At 38.8% G+C, this 13,350-nt stretch overlaps 2 protein-coding genes across 2 annotated transcripts; both read right to left on the bottom strand.

The window, feature by feature from the left end:
• Positions 1 to 872: 872 nt before the first annotated feature.
• LOC308393931 (OX-2 membrane glycoprotein-like) lies at positions 873 to 8,602 on the bottom strand. Its single transcript, XM_080877991.1, has 8 exons — positions 8,365 to 8,602; positions 7,146 to 7,225; positions 2,940 to 3,278; positions 2,520 to 2,819; positions 2,407 to 2,439; positions 2,201 to 2,297; positions 2,051 to 2,115; positions 873 to 1,423 (listed from the first exon to the last, which is right to left on the bottom strand). Exons 1-7 carry the CDS (start codon positions 8,376 to 8,378, stop codon positions 2,073 to 2,075), a joined length of 906 nt encoding a protein of 301 aa, XP_080734117.1. The 5' UTR covers positions 8,379 to 8,602; the 3' UTR covers positions 873 to 1,423; positions 2,051 to 2,072.
• Positions 8,603 to 9,241: 639 nt separating this feature from the next.
• On the bottom strand, positions 9,242 to 11,933 carry LOC308394485 (OX-2 membrane glycoprotein-like; the record flags this gene model as incomplete). Its single annotated transcript, XM_080878842.1, has 6 exons — positions 9,242 to 10,060; positions 10,307 to 10,379; positions 10,486 to 10,524; positions 10,602 to 10,901; positions 10,990 to 11,328; positions 11,906 to 11,933. Coding segments are annotated over 6 exons (780 nt in total). The 3' UTR covers positions 9,242 to 10,059.
• Between the last annotated feature and the right edge of the window lie 1,417 nt (positions 11,934 to 13,350).

Raw genomic sequence — 13,350 nt, 5'->3', positions numbered from 1 at the left:
CCCAGAAATAAACCCTCGACAAAGTGAATCTGTGAACTAAGGTGTAGGTGTGTTAGATCATGTTGGGATGATCCTTGGGTTGAGGGATGGGTGTTCATACTGGAGTGCAAAATTAAAACCAATGGAAGATGGACAAGAAAAGGCCAAAGCCATCAGGTGCTCAGTTTAGAAAAAAGAGAAAAGAAGAGGAGGAGAAATGAGCCAAAGACACAGGTAAGCAGATGTGTCATTGGATAATGGCAGGTCATCCTGAAACAATCAGAATCAGAATACTTTATTAATCCCTAAGGAAATAATGTGTGTTACAGTTGCTCCAAGAAGAAATGGTAAAAATAGTAACAGTAACAGACTAAACTCCAAACAATACATTATGTTACAGATTTTAATATTAATTAGTCGTTGTCAATTGTTGATTTGTCCTGTTCTCATTGTATGACAAATTATGATGGCTGTTTGGTATCCGTTTGCATACTATGCATACTCTCTCTCTTCTCATATGTGTGTGTGTGTTTCTCTGGTGAAATTCAGTATGGTTGCGCCCCAGGGTGGCTGTGGCTACAATGTAGCTGCCATCACCAGTGTGTGAATGGGTGGATGACTGGATGTGTAAAGCGCTTTGGGGTCCTTAGGGACTAAGCGCTATACAAACACAGGCCATTTACCAGGCCATAAGTTACTGACAATGTTTCATGTTAGCCACTCCTGCTGACTTTCAATTAATTAAAGTGAGTTAAATTTAACCCATGGGGTCAGAGCCGACCCCATTGGTTTACTAGGGAAACCATGGGGTCAAATCTCCAGGGTTAAAATATAAATATCTTTAACATGACAACAGAACATCACTTTTTATTGTAAATTTTTATTTTCTTGGATTTTCAATTTTTTTTCAAATATTTAAAAAACAGTGTAAAAATTAGATAGCACCAAGTACATGAAAATGGAAATGTACAGGACAATAATATTATTTAATGGTTTGCAAATGTTTCAGTGCAACACATTTTAGTGCTTATTGAACTTTTGTGCTATTCTGCTAAGGAAGAACATGGTTACATGTTTCTAAATGTAAAAAGGAATAACAACATTTAAGACTGTTGAAAAATAAAATAAAATAAAAATACATGTGCTATAAATATATAGCACAGAGGATTATAAAAAAAATAGAATTGTAACAATTTTAACTGTCAATGTAAATGTAACAATTGACATTTTCTTTAGTACAACTTTAATGAAGTTATTTGTCAAATTTTAGCACCGTTGTTTTAGGTAATACACTCTTCTTGAAAAAAAAAGTAAACAAACAAAGTAAAGATTTTTCATTATGTAGTTTTGTTGCTGTTCATCACCACCACATGATGACCCAGATCATCATTTGGTGTCAGCAGGTACCCACTTCTCACGGTGTTTACCTGAAGATGTTTGAGTCCTTTAAATTAAAAAACAAAACAAAAAACAAAATCAAAGAAACAAGCATTATATCACTGCTCTGTCAATAATACAGAATCTAAAAATTCTAAACAAAGTAATAGCTTAGTTGAAAAGACGCATCAGTTTGGTTGACATGCAGTTTACATTAGATTGTAAAAGAATAAAAAGCAGCTCTGGAGGTAAGTCAGAGAACCTCAAATGTCACAACATATTTTTATTTTTTACTTTCCATTGCATGTTGTACTACATTATAATTATGAGTTCACAATCTTAAAAGTCAACCTTTAATCAGTTGTAAAATGTTCCTCCAGCTATTTCTTACATGTTAAACTTATGGTGTCCTGTGGCAACATTTTTTAGATGCAATCAGACAAACCGAATCAAAAATAAGCTAAATATTGTCATTAAATTATTTCTATTATTTTCACACAATAATAAAATGTCACATTTTATTACTTCATTACATTTGATATGCTTACTATATTCTGTTGTTATTAAATGATAGGTTCATGAGCTTTTCTAATTATTGAAATATGTTTTAATTTATATTTAACAGTAACCCAACTTTTTCACAACTCGGGTTGTAACTTCGTGGGTCCAGAATGACGGATCAAGAGTGACTTACCCCTTTATTTCTCATTGTAGATTCAGGTAGGTATAACATTCATCTCAACCTGCCTGTGTGACTGACTGAAATATTCAAGAACAGTTAAATCTGCACAAATATTTATTAACTGGAAAAAAAAAAATCAACAACACTGTTTAAGACGAGTACCTGCTCTGAGATTTCTTTCTATACCAGACAAAGATGAGTGCAGTAACACAGGCCACCAACAACATCACAGACAACAGAATGGCTGAAATTCTGATTCCTTTGAGACAAACAGGAGAAAGGAGAATATAATAATTTGAGCAACTATGAAAAGATGATAGACTCAACAGGACAAAAACTACATTTAAAACACTGAAATTTTAACGCACCTAAATTCCTGGGATCAGATCCTGATTTCTCATCTAGCTCCGGTAGAAGAAACATAAAAGTTACAATCACAAAGTAGTCATCAATTTATAAATCACTGAGTTCAGTTTCTCACCGTTATCATCATCATCAGGAATCGTCACCATCACCTCTCTGTGAGGAGCAGAGAGCACTCGTGCTGCACATCCCACCTGTGTGCTGTTGTTACGTGAACCTGAGAGCACAGCTGTAGTGGTGACAGTGAATGTAGCATTGGTGTTGGACACACTGACAGTGTTGTACTGTGAGAAGCTGAGGTCTTGTTGTGAGACACTGAGTGTTACAGTGGGAGCAGGTCGACCAGTGGCTGAACAGGAAACAACCCACTCTTCAGTAGAGTTTGACTCTCTGACATCAACAGCAGGTTCATGCAGCTCTGTGAAGGATCAGGAAATGTAAGGAATATCTCTTTAACTTCACCAGCTTCTTACATTTTCATATCCACTATATTAGTTTGAGTCTTCTGTGGTTGGTTAAAGAAGGTAAAAGTTCTTACCATAGACTTGGAGGCAGGTTCTACCAATGAATGAGCCTTCAGGATAAGTGTTAAACAGACAGTGATAGCAGCCTTCATCCTGCTCTGTCACATTCCTGATGACTATGGAGCAGTTGTGTAGTCCAGTGTATTTAAACTCAACTTTATCTGTAAAGCCATCATTCACTCTCTGACCAAAGTACTTGCTGTAGGTGGCGACATTTGTCTCCACATCAGGAGAGATTTTCTGCCATGTGACCTGAAGGATGTCTTTAGTCTCCAAGAGCTGACAGCTGAATTCAGCATCTTCTCCCACTGCTGCCAGCACAGTCTGCTGTGTTTGGACCACTGCTGTTAGAGCTGTAGGAGATACAGATCAAGATGTAAGGCACTTTGAATGTTCTAATGCAACAATTACATTAGCTCTCATTATTCCTGTATTTAACACCCAGTTTTACCTCCACTCTCACACTACTGTAAATAAGTAAAAAGGATTTTTAAAGCACTTTTAACAAAAAATAAAAAATCTCAAAGCACTTCACAATAAAATAAGAAATGAATATACAACATATTGATGTAAAAAAAAAAAGAAAAAAACTAATTAATTAAAAGCTGGTCTATCTAAAAATGTCTTCAGATGCTTTTTAAAACAGTTAATGGCGTCTCTACAGCATAAAAACAGTGGAAGAGAATTCCACGACCTGCCACTGTCTGAAAGACCGAATCACCCTGAGTTTTAAGTCGTGTGAGGCCACCAGCAGCCTCTCACATGATGACCTTAGAGCTCGGGAAGAGGAATGAACTTTCAGCAGGTCAGCTATATACTTGGGAGCTTGACCATGTAGCGCCCTAAAGGTTAAAATCAAGATTTTAAAATGAAACCTAAAATTTACTGGCAACCAATGAAGAGAAGCCAAAATTAGAGTGATATGTCTCTGCCGTAGGGGAGATCAGGTATGGCTGCAACCCCTTTTGCTTTAGCACTTGTAACTCAATTAAATTTGGGGCTAGAGCGCTCAAGCTTTTACACAAAATACCCACTTTTGTTTCCTATAAATGACATCTATTCAAAGCCCTGCAAGAATGCCACAGACCTTGTGTATTAACGTTAAATACATTGCATTTCTTTTTTACAATCTGCCCCAATATCTGGGTGGGTTGTAACACATGCTGGGGAGAATGGCAAACATTAGACAAAAGAAACAAAAAGGGAGTCCACACCAGAGAACATACTTCAAAAAAGGGGTTTATTGGAATACAAGAAGAGTCTTGATCTGTATTTCTCTGACTGATCATAATGTTTTCTGTTACATTAATTATGTTTCTCTTTCTTTGAGTTACCTGGTTTGGGGTGTGGCTGAGGACTTTAAAAACAAAATGTCAAAATACCAACCATGTGCTATCAGAAACAGGGGTGCTTAGGTTTATGTGCGCTATTCTGTGCTTATTTAGTACAGAATAGTCCCCCTCCACTATATTTAAGTGACCTGCTAGGGGGCTTGCTAATTATGTCTTTGAATTCTGTCCTTTTGCAATTTTTTTGAGTGTTAAAATAAAAATAAAAAACATTTTGAAGACATTTTTCCTGTGTCCTCTTTGCTGCTTGGTCCCTCACAATATTCTTTTAACTTTGTTACTTTTTTCCTGTTACTCTTCTGTCAGCTTTTGCAATGGTGTGCAGTATCAGCTCAGTGTTACATGGCAGAGTCGACATTCCTTTGTAACTGATGTTACTGACTCGCCCTTCGTTGAGACCTCCATCACATGCCTTTTCTATTTTTAAATATCAGCAGGCACACCCCTATCAGTCTGTCTTTTCCACTATGAAGGCATGCTGTAAAAGTATATGCGTAAGCATATTTAAAATCAATTTTTACATTTTTCCGCTACAACACCACAAATACAAGGATATTTGCACACACTTGTGTAGAGATCAGTATCCTGTTTGCAACAACTGCCTTTTTGTGTTTGACAAAAGGCAAGTATTAACTCACAGGACATATGAGAGTCATAAGATTCATAACTCTGTCTGCATAAACACGCTTTCACTGAATTATGCCGGAGAATGCAGGAGAAACAAAAACCGGTTTGTGTTCACCCGTCACCAGTTAAATCATTTCCATGAATGTTAAATATGTTGTTAAAGTTAAAGAGTTTGTAGAATCAAATGTTAAAATGTGTCTTCTTAGTCTGGAATTTGTTCTATATATGGAAAAAAAAATTGACTGACCACTGGGGCAGCTGTTGGGGCTGAGTCTGAAGGCATTGATGATTTTACTGCCATGGGTGGAGGGCCAGTGGTCCAAGCTGTGCACGTCTATAAACCCCTCTTTAAATCATTGCAGGATGGAGAAACAGGAATTCTTGAGTGATGAAGACTGTTGTTTTGTCCTTAATGATGATCCTGATAGATTTTTATACTCTTTGAATTCCCACCAATTGATGTTTCCTGAGTAAAAGGTGATTACAAAGTAGCTAAAGCCAGAGCCCTGGAATCGTAAGTGCAGAGACTAAACCAAGTTTATTATTATTATTATTATTATTATTATTATTATTATTATTATTATTATTAATAATAATAATAATAATAATAATAATAATAATAATAATAATAATAATATATAGTATACTATATTTATCCCCGTGGGGAAATTCCTCTCTGCATCTCGTGGCAGTCATAGCCCGTTTGGCGCCCTGGGCGAACACTCCCTCTGGCGCCCCCCCCCCCACACACACACACACACACAAAACATATTAAGTAAGTAATAAAGTATTCTGATTCTTAATGTTTTAGGATACATGACCTGCCTTTGTTGACCGCAGCACAACGAGTTTCCCCTTGTTGCATGAGAGTCTGTGATGTTTTAAGAGTTTGAATCGCGAGCCGATCACATTTCTCTGTAAAAATTTCAAGCACTTCAATAAACAAGCGAGCAATTCCACCTCTCATTGCGTAAAGTTGACAGCGCGTCAGGCAAATAGGCAGGCTCAATCCCCGGCCTCTAGCGACTGTGGAAGTCGCTACACTCCTCCTCTTCTTTTCTCTCTTTAAACTTTAAAAACGGGTTGTGTGTGAGACTTTAAATCAACAAAATATAAAATATACATTTTAAATTGTTATTGATCCCTTTACCCCGAGTCCTAAAGTGTATATTTATTTTCTTACTCTTCTTATATTTACTGTTCGTTTACTTGCACTGCTGTAACTGGAGCCTCGTCGTCTCGTCTCTATATATGCTCGACTGTAAGTAGCGGAGATGACAATAAAGTTTACTTTGACTTCAGCAGCGAGCAGGCGCACCGAGGGCTCTCGCGCGTATAGAATAGAAAGTCTGTATCATAATGTCTGGTGTTTTCGTGTTTGTTGGTTTGTTTTTATTTTGACAGACAGAGAATCCCCCCCGCCGGCCCGTCCTCTCCTCCCTGTGCCGCAAGCAGCAGGCGCACCTCACAAACGGAGGGCGCCCTTACTCCCAGCAAATGGGCGATAGAAAACCGACGGTGCCTGTACCATCCCTATGCGCTGGCATGATGTCGGGGCAGCATGTGTACGAGCAATTTTTTTTTTTTTTGCCGATGCCTGTTATGCCGCCCCCCACCACGATGCCGCCCCGGGCAACCGCCCGTGTCGCCCGTATCTAAAAACGCTACTGCCCCAATGATAGTAACGCCTAAATACTCAGCTACACACACAGAAAACACTCTTTTATGCTGCCTGTGGTTCCACCTGTATCACAACATTTTCTAAGAGGTTACTTCACCATAGCGACCTACCACCACTACAACAGAAATGTGCCATCACCTTATGAGGGAACAAAATTAATTCATTTTCACTGAAGTCTCAAAAGTCTCACAAAAAACTCATATAGTATAATCATTAGCATGCAGTCTCTTCTCACCTTTTTCAAAGGCTCCAAAAATAAAAACAGCAACAAGATAAGGTGAAACTCCAAAAAAGGACATTTCATATAAACTTTATTCAGGCTGACACTTTGTCTGGCACTGGGCTCAGCTACTACAGCAAACTGCCGCATGTGCCACTCCCCATGATCACTGAACAGCTGCAAATGATTTACATGTAGCTCCAGGGCCGTGCAGAGACGTTTAAAGGGGCGGGTGCTCAAAGTTAAAAAGGGGCACATTGAACCAGGCTGAATAACAACAACACACATTCATCAAGAATCTAATATGGGCAACAAGGCAAAGCAAACGTAGCCTATGTTTTACCTGGTGGGTACAATGTTGCTGTTGAGGTGTTTCTGCTGCTCCTGCTGCTGATAGGAGGGCAGGGCTGTGTTGATCTGAGACTGTAGGCATTAAAAAGTCCACAGGAGAGATGGTAGCTGATTAAACAAGTGTCATGAGATAATAACAAAATGCAAAGATTGGTGACAGCGCTTGGAACCATAAGGCAACAAAAACTGTGAGAAACAAATTAGGCTCTGCCTGTGAATCACTCTTTGCTTCTCTTCTTCCTTCCATCATTTCATATATCACTCTCCACTTGCTGTCTATCTGAGAACAAGGCACAACTTGTTATTGCAATAAACTATAATCTAATTATCCACACCTAACAACTCTTGCACTTAATCTATAATAAAATGATGAGAGAAAAATGTTATAGCCCTGCCTTTAGTAGCCTCACACAGCTCCTACTGTTTCCTCCTCATGTCCTTACCAGCCATGTCTGCACAATGTTATATCATGAGTAATATTTTTTTTTTTTAAATCCATCTAAATAAAACACACACATGCACGCACACACAGTGACATTTTAGACCTTCTTCAGAATACTGTATATACTATGGGCATCACTGTGCTGATCCAGAATCCTTACATTATTATTTATTACTAGAGCTACAATAATAAAGCAATGAGGAGGGGGAAGTAATAAATATGAAATAATGTATTTATGATGATTCCATTTGTTTCACTATCCACTCTGTGCAGGGCAAAGCTTATTACACTTTTAAACTGTAGAGATACAATAATGTTACTGCTGTAAAATCCAAATTTTGTCTTATTTAAAATATAAATCTAATATAATCTGTTTCTTAATGTATGTTCTTTTAAAATACAGCGTGTGTTTTTAATATATTATAATTATAATTATGTGGACATGCATATTAGATCGTTTTTTAGTGAAATATAATCCCCCCAGAAGGGCAGGAAATGCTCTGTAACTTACTTTAAAACTAAATATGTTCCCTAAAACGGTGACAGAGCTACAGACCCATGACAGCCTTACACAGGTAGCCAGCAGCTATGACCAGCACTACCTGTGCAGTTAATAAAAGGACAGGTAATGTTTGTCGCGCTGTTGCACACACAGCACGCTCATTTGTTTCAGTTCGTCAGCTGCAACAAGACAGCTTACCAACGTGTACGTAATAAGCTAATACTCCTGGGTGCTACACACTACAGTGTACGCTGTACAGCTACTTACTGGGTTTGTCGCATCAGTCTGTGTCTCTGAGTTAACTTGTGTTTCTCCTACAGCTCCGGACCGCAACAAATGCGCGTGCTCTTTGTGAGCTCGTTCCCGGCTCGTAACCAGCGCGTTCTGCCGTCAAGGGCGATCATTGGTTAAATGTGATCATGTGACTGATGCAAGCCAGATCCTTTTATTTAGCAAAACTGTGATTAATAGTTAAATATTATTGTTGAGGGGCACAGACAGGACTCCGCACGCACACACACATAAAAATAAATAATAATAATTGTTTTTTTTTTAAAAGTTGCCTCAACAAAAGGGCACCTTGGGCACCCATCAGGAAAGGGGCGGGTGCTCAAGCCCCTCTAGCCCCCCACATCACATGGGCCAGCATCTGGCCAATCCACCACCTTTCATTCATTTCATTCATTGTTACAAAACAAAAAAACAAAAAACAAAACAAAAACAAAACAACGGCCCATAAAAACGAAAAATCACAAGACATGGAAATTTTGTATTTACATTCAGTCTGAAAAAATGACATCTGCTATGTCGGCCTATATACTGAGTTACATGTGCAGCGGTACAAAGTTAACTGAGCCACAGCATTAAGATTTTTGTGTTTCAAAACATGCTTTAATCCTTAAAATGAAAGTAAAACATACTTTCTCCACTACAACACAGAGCAGTGTCGCATGCTTTCCTCAAGCACGGTGAGCAAGTTTTCGTGATAAGTGAAAACGAGGAAATGTCCTGCGCACTGACGCTGTAGTGCCATCTAGTGGGCTCACTCGGCAAGAAATATAATCCACTCAAATGCAGTGGTTTTAACCCAGCATTACGGCACGGCCTGCTTTGGTTAGGCCCCCTTCACTAGTTGAGAGTGCTGCATCAGGTCAGGGACAACACATGTTGTGTGCATTTTGACACAATGTGTGCTTGTGTGCTTCCTCAGGAAGTTCAGTATGACACAGAGAACTTACAAAATCTCAAAAGTTTTATAGAGTTTTAGGTGAAAAGCTCATGACATTTACTACACACATCTTCGATAAAGAGCACAGTGTTGATTGCACATTTACCATGAGAATAAACCGTTATACCCACAATACTTGACAAAAATCGTTGATATCGTTTTAGTAGGTTGACAAATATCCCAACACTGAGTAATTTAAAGTTTGAACAATGTATATGTTGATTTAAAAAAAACAACCTATTGTTTTATTGACCAGTAAATGTCTCAACATGCTCCCCATGAATAAGCCGAGACCCCCAGTGGCCGTTTTTTGCAACTTCAGGTTTTCATGGTTGCTTGTATTAGGAGGAATTACTGCAATAAAAGCAATTTAATCGATCAGCTAAAATTATTGATGAGAACAATTTCAGGTTAGTCACTCCTGCTCATTCTTACACTTTTTGTTTCAAGTAGCTTAATGTTAAAAAATCTGCCAAAAACACAATATTGAATAAATATAAAAATAGATAAATAAAAGCAGAAACTACTGAAGTAGAAACTGCAACATGAGTAAAAATGAATGCTTTGTGTGTGAGTGTTTTTCTTTTATCTTTTCAAATTTTGTTAAAAAAAGACCAAAAACAAAAACAGAAGATGGACCAGTAGAAACAATTTGTCAAAACATTTCTTGCTGGTAAAGGTGAAAGTCGTGGATCGTGGTGTAATCGCTGAAACCTCTATTAAGATGATCCAGATCTACAAACACCAGAAAAAGAAAAATATTGCATGTCACTCTTAAGGTTGCAAAATCAGAGTATTCTGGAAAGAGGGATGGCTTGGAAAAAACAAATACAAGTTCATCAGAGTTTGATTAGTCAGAAGATGAGCTCTCTCTGTGACAGACAACAGATTTAACAGTTAAATCTGCGCAAACATTTATCAGCTGAAACAAAAACAAACAAACAACAACATCGTTTAAGACGAGTAGATTTCTTTCTATACCAGAAAAAGATGAGCGCAGCAGCACAGAGCACCAACAACACCACAGACGACCGAATGGCTGAAATCCTGGTTCCTTCGAGGCAAACAGCAGAAAGAAGAGTATAATAATTTAAACAACTATCAAAAGTCAATAGACTCAATGATAAAACTTACTTTAAAACATACAAATGTTAACACACCTAAATTCCTGGGATTAGATCCTGATTTCTCATCTAGCTCTGGTAGAAGAAACATAAGCATTACAATAACAGTAGTCATCATTTTATAAATCAGTGACTTCAAAAAAGTTTCTCACCATCATCATCATCATCAGGAATCGTCACCATCACCTCTCTGTGAGGAGCAGAGAGCACTCGTGCTGCACATCCCACCTGTGTGCTGTGTTTACGTGAACCTGAGAGCACAGCTGTAGTGGTGACAGTGAATGTAGCGTTGGTGTTGGACACACTGACAGTGTTGTACTGTGAGAAGCTGAGGTCTTGTTGTGAGACACTGAGTGTTACAGTGGGAGCAGGTCGACCAGTGGCTGAACAGGAAACAACCCACTCTTCAGTAGAGTTTGACTCTCTGACATCAACAGCAGGTTCATGCAGCTCTGTGAAGGATCAGGAGATATCATCAACGTGTTCTTACAAACACACCAGCTGGTCACACATTTATGTCAAGATGGTAAAAGTTCTTACCGTAAACTTGGAGGCAGGTTCTACCAATGAAGGAGCCTTCAGGATAAGTGTTAAACAAACACCTATAGCAGCCTTCATCCTGCTCCGTCACATTCCTGATGACTATGGAGCAGTTCTGTAGTCCAGTGTATTTAAACTCAACTTTATCTGTAAAGTCAGTATTCACTTTTTGGCCAAAGTACTTGTTGTACGTGGCAACATTTGTCTCCACGTCATGTAAGCTTTTCTGCCATGTGACCTGGAGGACGTCTTTAGTCTCCAAGAGCTGACAGCTGAATTCAGCATCTTCTCCCACTGCTGCCAGCACAGTCTGCTGTGTTTGGATCACTGCTGTTAGAGCTGTAGGAGTTAAAGATCAAGGCACTTTAAATATTCAGTTCAAGTCTAACCCTTACTCACACCGAATGTAACACATGTAACACACACTTATACCTTCATTCTCACACTCACATGCTGCCCAAGTAGTTCTGATGCTAAATAAACGAAAGTATCAAAGAAAATGTTTTTCGTATTAACTGAATGTGTACCAGTCAAGTACATTTCGTTTGACCAGATTCCATTCAATGCAACACTTTACATTTTTCTTATGAGATCACACTTTTTCTTTGCTAACCTCTTCCTTTGAGTACTTTCCTCTAGCCCACACTCTTCCTTCTTAAATTAGTAAATACTCTTAAATGAGTAAATAAACCATCATGTGGATAAGAGAGAAACAAAGAGACCGTTGAATTGTCAGCAGCTCTTAAGAAATTTCACCTCCTTTAAGTTTATTACCTCCTTCTGCTGCTCCGCTTGACAGGAACCACCCGTCAAATCTACTTTCTGCAGTGAAATCCACTTCACTACAGAAGCTCACCACAGAGCAATAAATCGCCACACATTAAGTGTCATAAAGAAAACACAGTATCTCCCTCACCTTTAGAAAAGATGGCCACCAAAGACATGACGATTATGACTGCGAGAGAATTCAACAGACAGCCTGTTCAAGAATAAATGATTTCAAATGGGCCCCTTACCTTCAAAACAGGAGGGGGCGGGGTGCTTCCTGATAAAGCTAATTTCATTCATAATATCGTCAATCCAAGCCCATTATGTCACAATTAATTCTTCCTGGTTTGTGCCAATCGCAGGGGAAAAACGATACAAACCAAATGTGCGCACTAAGGTGCAGGTCTATTAGTTTACGTTATGACGATTCTCCGATTGGGAGGGGTGTTGTTACGGAGTGCAAAATGAACACCGATGGAAGATGGACAAGAAAAGGTCAAAGCCATCAGCTGCTCAGTTTAGAAAAGGGAGAAGAGGAGGAGAAGCGAGCGATGTGTCATCATGGAGAATGTGTGACGAATTATAATAGCTGTTGGTTGGCTGTTTGCATACTGTGCTACGCTAAAACCGGATGACAGTATAATGTTGTAGTCTAGCTGACTTTGCAAAACAACAAAAATCCTCACACTATTAAGTTGCATTATTTAGGAACTTACTGTAATTACAAAGTAATGTATTACAATAGTCATGAACACCACAACTCCATGAAAGCATGGAAAAAATGGTAGTGAGGATTAAAAAGGTGAAACAATTAGCAAACAAGAGACGGCACTTCTGCAGGCTGAGAAAATAAGATAGAGAGCAGTACTGACTCATAATGCAGGAGTGCATTAACCTTGTCCAGAAAGGCTCTTGCAGTCACAGCAGCTACCATGTTACCATGTACAAAACAAACTAGCAGGATCACTTCAACAATGGTTGATGATATCAAGCTTGGAAATTTTTTTCTCCATAACTCTAGATTGCACTCCAGATAGCCACACTGAACATCTGTCGGTTGTGATTCGGATTGTGTCATTACAAGAGAAAATAGTGAAAGAGGCTTTGATTGAGTTGAGAGACCACACCAAAGCCCAGTCTTTGTCTGAGGAGGTGGGATTATACAGATTCAGCATTTGTACAAGGGTGTGGTATGACATCCTGAACCAAACCCACCATGTGAGCAAACTCATGCAGTCTCCCAACATGCATGCGATGTAGCAGTCAACCTGCTCAAAAAGACAGAGCGAGGTCTCTACAGCTACAGGGCAACAGGCTTTGATTCTGCACAAATGTCAGCCAAGGATATGTGTGAGGACATGAACATAGAGGCTGTTCTGCCACAGAAAAGACTGAGATCTACAAAGCAGCACTTCTCTTACAAATCATTTGATGAGCCATTGAGTGATGCCTTAAAGAAGCTGTAGGTGACCTTTTTAATGTTGCTGTTGATGCTGCAGCGTCTTCCATCCAAGCGGGATTCACCACATTAGAAAACTAAGTACTAACACATTTTCCAAATCTCTGAAATGATGACCTCACTGAACAGTGTGA

This window comes from Rhamphochromis sp. 'chilingali' (genome assembly GCF_963969265.1).
Source record: "Rhamphochromis sp. 'chilingali' genome assembly, chromosome: 3".
Lineage (NCBI taxonomy): Eukaryota > Metazoa > Chordata > Actinopteri > Cichliformes > Cichlidae > Rhamphochromis > Rhamphochromis sp. 'chilingali'.
Note: the sequence above shows the minus strand (reverse complement) of the source record. Positions and strands in the feature narration are given on the sequence as shown.

Bases quoted from the DNA above. Each gene is read 5' to 3' on its own strand.
- LOC308393931 (XM_080877991.1), bottom strand. The intron at 2,820-2,939 runs GTAAGAACTTTT...GATCCTTCACAG, and splicing joins AACCTGCCTCCAAGTCTATG to AGCTGCATGAACCTGCTGTT. The intron at 2,298-2,406 runs GTGCGTTAAAAT...TTTGTCTCAAAG, and splicing joins ATCTGATCCCAGGAATTTAG to GAATCAGAATTTCAGCCATT.